This window comes from Grammomys surdaster, unplaced genomic scaffold (genome assembly GCF_004785775.1).
Source record: "Grammomys surdaster isolate TR1022 unplaced genomic scaffold, NIH_TR_1.0 792, whole genome shotgun sequence".
In the NCBI taxonomy this organism is placed as follows: domain Eukaryota; kingdom Metazoa; phylum Chordata; class Mammalia; order Rodentia; family Muridae; genus Grammomys; species Grammomys surdaster.
In genome coordinates this window covers 60,065-68,829 of record NW_021605211.1, presented here as the reverse complement: position 1 = coordinate 68,829, position 8,765 = coordinate 60,065, and the positions used below count along the sequence as shown (strand labels likewise).

The window sequence follows — 8,765 nt, the reverse complement described above, 5'->3', positions numbered from 1 at the left end:
AATTCTTAATACCTAATCTGGAGCTTCTTGTACCTTTTCTCCCTCTGGTGTTTAACTCAGGTCACTGCAGTCCTCTCTAATTCATTTATTTGGAGAGGCTAACTGTAGAAAAACTGGTGGTGGCTTCTATGCCTCTGAACTCTATGTCTTTCTTTGGGTTGTGGCTAACAGTATGTACTGATCTCAGGGACCCTGCATCACAAGCTGTTGGTAAAGCCGGTCTGGCTGTCCCATGTCCTGTTTAGACATGAAAGATAGAGGAAATCGAGGATTTCAGGATTTGCAGAAGTTTGGTATTGATAATAGGAAATAAGCTAAGTTTCAGTACCATGAATACTAATCAGCATCGGGTAAAGCTTGCATTTGGCACTAGCACTATTTTCCCATGAACAATTACATAAGATATATTGTCCTTGGGAAGAGAGCTATAACATAGGCTTGTAGATAGTCATGAATGGCATTGAGTAACCTATGATAGCTTTTTTCAGGAAGCATATAGTTTATGGAACCCTATTCACCAATAGCTCAAAATAGCTCAAAAATGCCATTCAGTCCTATCAAGTTGGGTTTTACTGGAGGCATAAGACATCTAGTTTAGGAGTTATCTGACAAAAGACATTATGATATTGTTTAAATTTTGTGCATATATGTACATGTTTAAGAAGGTACTTCATTAGTACCTTCTTATGGAATTCCATAAGGTTTTATATGAAGCCTTTAGTATTGTTCATATCTGAGGTTCTCCACACAGAAATGTGGTACTTTTCTTTGTTTAAGCATCAAAAACCTTATGAAAACATTTAACCAGGCATTTGGCTTGTTTGTATTTGCAACATGCATTTCAGATATACATTCACTTACTACTGCTTCTTGGCAAAATCTAAATATATTATTATAGCTTTCCGAATTTGGAATACGAAAATATTTAAGGAAACATAAAGTTAGGAGATATAGAGGATGAAGTAAGCTTAAACACATCTTGAGAATCAATTCATGCTTGATATACAGCAAATTTATTTAGAGTGAGTTGAAGGCTACATGAGTTTCCTGTAGGGATAGGAAAATTCCCAGGGACCATTTTAACAGATGTAAATGCAGAAGGCCTCACTTCAAGCCTCTAGAAGGGCAGTTTTGGTAGCACACTTGGGCTTCACAGGACGCTGTAGCTTCAAATCGTTTATCTCAGAGATAAACACGATCACACCAAAGAGTGACATGGTGGATATGAGAAGACCTACTGGAAACACAGCAGTTAAATGTTTGCTTCTTAAGTCTTCTTTCTTAACAGAAAAATCAGATGGAAAGTCAAGAGTGGTTTGGCCATAAAGATCTACCATGTGGTTCCAGGTCACAGAAACAAATGTGAACACACTGCTAACAGCCAAAATTAAGGCAGAGATCTTATAGCAATATATCTGCATTTCCACAACTGGGTCTGTCATGCAGCTGATCTTAATGGCCATTACACAGAAAACCATAACCAAGGGCTTCATGAAAATGGCCCATACTATCAGGTTTTGTGCATACAAAAATTCAGTTGAAATGTTCCAAGTTGAATCAATAGGGGTGTACACCAGCATCTTGGTTAGTGTTCCAGAGATGTTAAACTGTTGTGGGTAATACACTTCCCACAGTCCAAAGGACACAAACTGTATAACATTGTTGTCAAATTCCCAGAGGCGCCAGGATAAGCTGCTTGCAATGAGTATTTCAAACACAAAAGCTGATAAGCTGCTAAGAAGGCCATTCAGCTTGTAAATGTACTCTTTCCCACTGGTAAATCTGAAGATAAGATTTAACAAGTACGAAGTCAATGTAGGGACACAAAATAATTTGACAAAACAAAGTAGTTGCTATATATGGGACACTACAATCTCATACCATGTTGCTGTTTTCACATAGTTGCATTTAAGTAGCCCATGCATTAGTGTTTAAAATACTACAAGTACAAATATAAGAAGTATGAAAATCCAGGACTATGCAAAGATTACCATCTACAAGTGATTTTCTTTTTCAATTACATTTACTAAAATGTAATTTTTTTGTTAACTAAGAATTTTTACCTTTAGAATTAATAGTAAGAAAAAAGAATTTGTACTATGTGTAAGATGTTGTTTTATTAGCTATGTTTGCAATGTACAAATATGATAAATAAATAAGAACAACAAGAATAAGATTATTCAAGTATCATTTCTAAATTACATTATAGATATGAGTTTTGCAAACTGAAGTCTTCTTAAGAACAAAATAAAAAATGATCCACATGGAATAGCAATGCATGGCCAAATTCCATATATGAAACATGTGTAATTTTATACATGTATAAATGCTGTGTTACACACATGACAAACACACACACTTACAAAGATACATACCAAAACTGAACACTATGTAGATTAAATTAACAATAAAGAATGTCTTTCTTGCATATATTTTTCATAAAATGAAATTTTTAGTAAAGCCATACATATTTTATAATTAAAGCCAAAGTAACAATGACTTTCAAACTATGTATATATGTGGACTAAAGCTATCCCTTAGTGGTAACGTGATTTGGTAAAATCTGAAATATCCTGAATTCATTCTTCTGTTCCAAAATCCAAAGATATTGAACTTTATTTGACTGTTTCATATAAATTATCTTGACTATCTTGTATCATTTAGCACAAAATAAAGACTACATGTGATGGATACACAAATTCATTTAAATTGGTTCTAAATTCCAACTTTTAGATGTAGTTATTACTTAGTGATATTGCTCATGGAAAATTGTGTCCTGAGGGATGCCTTGGGGTACTTGAGAAGAATGGCAAGTGACCAAATGTTTATTGCCACCAAGAATATGTTAAATTTTATTGGCACTATCCATGAAGAAGTTTGAGAGTACTTAAAGAAGAATCTCATTGCCAGGAAGCCTTTCATACCAGGTAAATACTCCTCAAAGTAATCTGTGGAATGTGCTTCCTAATTTGGAGAAGACAGTAGATGTACCACTAGAAAAGTTAGAGCAGAAAAATGGGATTCCAATTGATGGCTTCAGCAATACCATACTCTAATCTTGTTACTTACCAAGACAGATTTGAGGCAGTGGACAGCTTGAACAGTGACTATTGGTTTACAATCTGCCACAGGTGGAAAATGCTGCTGTGTCACACATATGAGATAGCCTAGCATTATCTGGTCCTGCGTGTGTCTGAATTCCATGGTGTAGATAAATGTTTCATACAGACCCAACTTGAAAGGCCCCATCTAATATATTTAAAGCTTTTACCTTTGTGTATCAATGGTGAGGTGATCCATTTAAAAGATGCTGTGATTATAAATATCTTCCAAATGTCAGGAAATGTTGACCAGAAATGGAGTCACACAAGAGGTGAATTACCTTCAGGAAAAGAAGTCAGATTAGGCAGAAATTTCAATTCAGAAGTGCCTCACCAACCAACTACTGGCTCACACACAACTTACAATTCTCTCCTGTGCTTAGATAAGTTGAAGCCTCATTTATACACTTTGTGGAAATTAACCCATCTGTAATTCCTAAACTTCAAATCAGATCCAGAAAATAATTATTCCTTTTTTATAAATAGGTAAAGTGAGACTGTAATTCACATAGTGAACTTCAGGAAACTGCGCAGGTATACCGGTCAGCACAACCTCTTATAGAAACAGGGCTTCCTGGTTCTGGATAGCCATGGATTTACATACATGAAAATGTTATAAACAAACTGCTAAATCTTATGTTATTGGCCTCTTTGACCTTCTTCTCATGAAATGAAAAGTTATTACTAATAACTACATAAACTATCAAATACTTGCCTTTATCTCTTCTTTGAAGTACAAATGTTAGTGACTACCCAGTATAAGAGAGTGACTTTAAAAATTCTTTTATTTCCATGACAACCATAAGTGAATGATGCATTATGAGCAATGACTCAGGTTCAAGGCATATAGTCTTAAAGGGCCAGAGAGGCCCATCTCCTTTCATATGTGAGAAGGTTTAGGGAATTTTTTTATTTTTTACTTAGAAAGATTCTTCATACAGTATAATTTGATTATGGATTTTCTTTTAGGTATTTTCAGCATCCTTACTCACCCGCACACACACACAACTGGATGTGTATTTGCTCATGGTAACCAAACCATGAAAAATAATAAAACCTTGTTAAGTACAGTAGAATAAAGCATGGAGTCCATAACTATGTAAAACAAAGTCTCAAAAGATTTAAAATAAGTGATGTTACTATTCTCTGTCATGATGCTTGTCCTGAAGTGTAGTAGATATATCCAGTGCTGTTACTTTTTAAAACATAATTTCTTTTTCCTAGCAGGCATCAAATGAAAATAGCTTCTAGGTTAGTGGCAATTCATTGTGTTCATTACTTTCTGAGAATACTGCTATTGTCTGGTGTGAACTTGTATGCATGTTGTCAGTCTTCTGCATCACAGGAAGGGGCAAAATGCATGTCATTTAGGACTAATACTTCAAACTCTCTCACATTAAGCACATTGTTCTGATATGAAAATTATGATAATTATCATCTACTACAAGAAATTGCTTATACAATATTAGATGAATGAAGACATAAGCTATGAATAATTAAAATTTAAATTGAAAGTTATCTTATTTCAATGTTCATTTATCAGAATATTAAAACTATGTTTTCCCTACAGCAATATCGTATCCAATATAATGTGCCTGTCAACTTAAGCAGAGTCATTTATAGGTTCTATATCTTTAACTGGACCCCGAGTCCAGTATAAATATCATATGTTATGCCCACAAACTTTGTGAAACTTACACCAGTATATCTTCCAAGCAATTATCTTGCAGCTATGTGATTTTGCTGGTTATAATCCCCTGTTGTAACTATTTCAGTATCAAAAAGTACTGATCACTTGTCAGTAGAGGTACAAATGAGTCAAACTTTAAAAATAAGCTGCTTCAGAGACATCTCTAGAAAACTACAACCAAGCAAAATTAAGAGTTGTGTTCAGTCTCAATGGACATATCTACAAACACTCTTGCATCTAAGGTTGAGGAATAGCGGTGAAAGTGGAGAGGAAATATTGTGATAGCAAAAGTATCATGGAGTTTGTAGTCAGACTATGTCTGTAAGCTATAGCAGAAGACATACCTATAAAATCTCACCACCAATTTTGCCCAAATATAAGATGAAGAAAAATGATACAAAGGACAACATGTCAAATCTGGAGGAGACAAACTCATGAGACCTCAACCCTACAAAACATTTCATAGGCAATTCAGGAAAGCCAAAATTGGAAGAGGTGGTTTTATCCAAGAAGAATACCAGTGTCAAATGGTCATCCTCAAAATCATTCACACAAATGACATACATTACATGTACTGAAAAGCAATGTGTGTGTGTGAGTGTGTATATTTATGTCTGTGTAGGTATATGTTTGTGTGTCTGTGTGTCTGTATGCATGTGTAGGCATACAATAACAGTTAGTATAAAAAGAGACTAGGAATTTGTCTGAGAGTGTTGAGGACTATTGTGCTGGAATCACAGCTTGAGTCTGGACAGACTATATCAGGCCAATGCAGTTCCCCGTGGCAGAGGTTTATTGGGAAGGAAGGATGGAGAGAAAGAGAGAAAAAACAGAAAGACAAGAGAAAAGGGGTGAAGGTTAGGAAGGATCAGCCTTTTATTTAGGCTGTGATGTAACCGCTCACGGGAAGGTGTGGGAAGTGGACTCTGGAACAGTATGCAGTTGCCGCAACAGATGCATGGGTTCCTGTCGCCTATGTGTGATGTCACTGTGTTCAGAGATGATTAGCCAAGCTGGTACCTGATACCAACAAGGATTATCAGAAGGATTTGTTAGGAGGAAAAAATTAAAAGTACAATCTTAAAACTAAATGTAAAATCTGTGTTCTTACATACTAGCAAATATACAATAAGATAAAAGTTTTCATATATGCCATCTACCAAGTTTAAATCCTGTTAGAATAGAAACTTAAACTGATCCATACTCTCTAAAAATCAATCATTAATACTCTCACAACCAAATCAAGCAAACAAAACCAGGAACATTAAGGGCCGATTTCTATGAGAACTTCAAGGAAATGTTAATGCTAATAATCTCCAAATTTTTCATAACATGAATACTGAAAAATGTATCTTAATTCTTTTTGCTATGCCACTATTTTCCCAAATTCATACCACACAAAGTCCAACAAAAAACATAGACAAAGTTTCCTACGTATATAGATGCAAATATTATTGCCAAAATGCTTTGTAAATGAGTAATAACACATCAAAAATATTATCCACTCTGCTCTGTTGGCTTCTTCACAGAGATGTAGAGATGGTTTGAAATATGGTAAATGTCCTGAAAGAATAGGGATGCAAGGAACACATCTCAACATAATAAAAGCAATGTACACAAAGACCACAACTGACATAAACATAAATGGAGAAACACTGTGGGTGGAGAAAATGAGTTATTCCATGACAAAATGTAATTTAAATAACTATTCACAAGTTCAGACAAAGAGAAGGTAACAGAAGGATAACTCCATACCAAAGAGGCCAAGTACAGCTATGATAATACAGGAAATGCTCACACCAGCACATCTAAGATGGAAGAACACACACATACACACGTAAATAGCAATAAATCAATCAAACAAACAAAAAACCAACAGAGAGAGAAAAAGGGAGCAAAATTTATACACATATAAAAATATACTACAGTCATCAACAAAATAAACAGAATAAACAAAAACAAAAAACAGGAAATAAACATTGGCCTTTAATATCTCTGTTTCACAATAACTAGACATGTCGATCAGGATGGAAGTGAAATGAGGATCCATTCTTCAGTTACATATAAGAAACACACATAGACATGTAGAATGACTTCAAGGTCTGACTAAATTTTATTGTGGAATAGCATGGTGTTTTATTAATAACAATCTGCAGCATTTTGAAATCATTAATGATATTATCTACAGAAATCCATTTATTGTACAAGATTGTTTTAGCTATGTTGAGTTTTCTATTTGGTTTTCCATATGAAGTTGAAAATTATTCTTTTAAGTTCTATAAAGACTTTTATTGTAATTTTAATAGGCACTGTGTTTTGTCTACAAATTAACTTTATTATTAGATATTTTATATATTTATTTATATTTCAAATGCTATCTCCTTTCCCAATTTCTCTTCCACAAACCCCCTATCCCTCCTCCCCCTGCTTCTATGAGGGTGTTCACCCATTCCCACCCCACTGCCCTGACATTCCCTTACACTGGGGCATTGAGCCTTTACAGGACCAAGTCCCTCCCACCCATGTAAATTATCTTTTGTAAAGATGACCATATTTTACTAAGAAAATTCCTCCAATCCATGAGAATGGAAAATTATTCCTTCTTCTGATATCTTCTTAATTTTTTTCTTCAAAGACATGAAATTCTTGTCATTCACATATTTTACTTTCTTGGTTATACTTATACAAAGATGTTTTATATTACTTGTCGCCACCATGAAATTTGCTATATCCCTGAAGGTGTTTAACAGACTGAGGAGTTCTGTGGTAAATTTTCAGTGGTAACTTATGTATAATAATTTATCATCTGCAAATAGCAGAATGTTTACTTCTTCCTTTCCAAGTTATATCCTTATTATTTCCTTTATTGTCTTATTACTTTGTCTTGAGCTTCATCTGTATTTAATAGATAGGGAAAGAGGGGACGGGACAGCCTTTTCTTGTGCTTTATTATATTGAAATTGATTTAAGATTCTCTCCATTTAATTTGATGTTGGCTATTGGCTTGCTCAGTGTTGCCTTTATTATAAATAGTTATGTGACTTGTATTCTTTATCTCTCAATTTTTCTTAGAGGGGTTTTGGATATTGATAAAGCCCTTTTCAGCATGTAGATGATTACGAGTTCTTTTTTCTTCTTTATTTCAGTTTCTTTATATGGTGGATCACAATGATTTATTTTCATGGGTTAAACCATCTTGGCCTGTCTGTATTGAAGCCTTACACTATCATGTTAGATGATCTTTTTGATATGTTCTTGAATTTGCTTTGCTAGTATTATAGTGAGTATTTTTTCTATCAATGTGGGTTTTTTCTTGATAAGTTGGTCTGAAGTTCCCTTTCTTTGCTGAACAATTTGTGGTTTAAAGCAAATTGAGGCCTAATAAAATGTATTTTCAATGTTTCTTCAGATTCTGCAAAGTATGATGGTGTCTCACCTTGATAGTGGGTGTTCTGTTAGCAGAATCTAGAGTCATCTGAGCAAAGTGCACCTCAGTAAATAATATTCCTTCATGATAATGGACTACAGATATTTTTGTTGAGTCCTCTCTTGAGGAATGATTCACATGGGAGTGTTGTGTTCTTTGTGGGCATTGCCAGTCTTGGGCAGGTGATGCTGGGTTGAACAAAAGGGCAAGCTTAAGTACCTATGGAGTTCAATCCATTAATCAGTATTCCTTGGTGGTTGATGCTTCATCTCATGCCTACAGGTTTCTTCCTTGATTCCTGACCTATGTACTCTCAGTAGTGAACAGTGAACCTTCTACCATGCTTTCTCTCAAAAGTTGCCCAGATTTAAGTCCAACTGTGTTATTTCCAATAGGTGATGCATTAGCTGGAGACATATGGCTCAGCCATTTTCCCTTGTTGATGAGCTCTCCAGATGCTCGCTTTCAAGGGTCATCATCACAGTGACCATGCTAGATCTGTTCACATAGGGTAGGCACTAACTCCTATGAATCCCTCAGAAATCAA

At 34.8% G+C, this 8,765-nt stretch overlaps 1 protein-coding gene across 2 annotated transcripts; it reads right to left on the bottom strand.

Annotated features, from left to right (window-relative positions):
* Positions 1–1,109: 1,109 nt before the first annotated feature.
* LOC114633901 lies at positions 1,110–3,300 on the bottom strand. Of its 2 annotated transcripts, none has more exons than XM_028782499.1 (2): positions 3,272–3,300; positions 1,110–1,794 (listed from the first exon to the last, which is right to left on the bottom strand). In XM_028782499.1, the coding sequence occupies exons 1-2, from the start codon at positions 3,298–3,300 to the stop codon at positions 1,110–1,112; spliced, it is 714 nt and encodes a 237-aa protein (XP_028638332.1). The 2 variants fall into 2 exon arrangements, with proteins under 2 accessions (XP_028638332.1, XP_028638333.1); XM_028782500.1 differs by having other exon boundaries at positions 1,110–1,782.
* Positions 3,301–8,765: the final 5,465 nt, after the last annotated feature.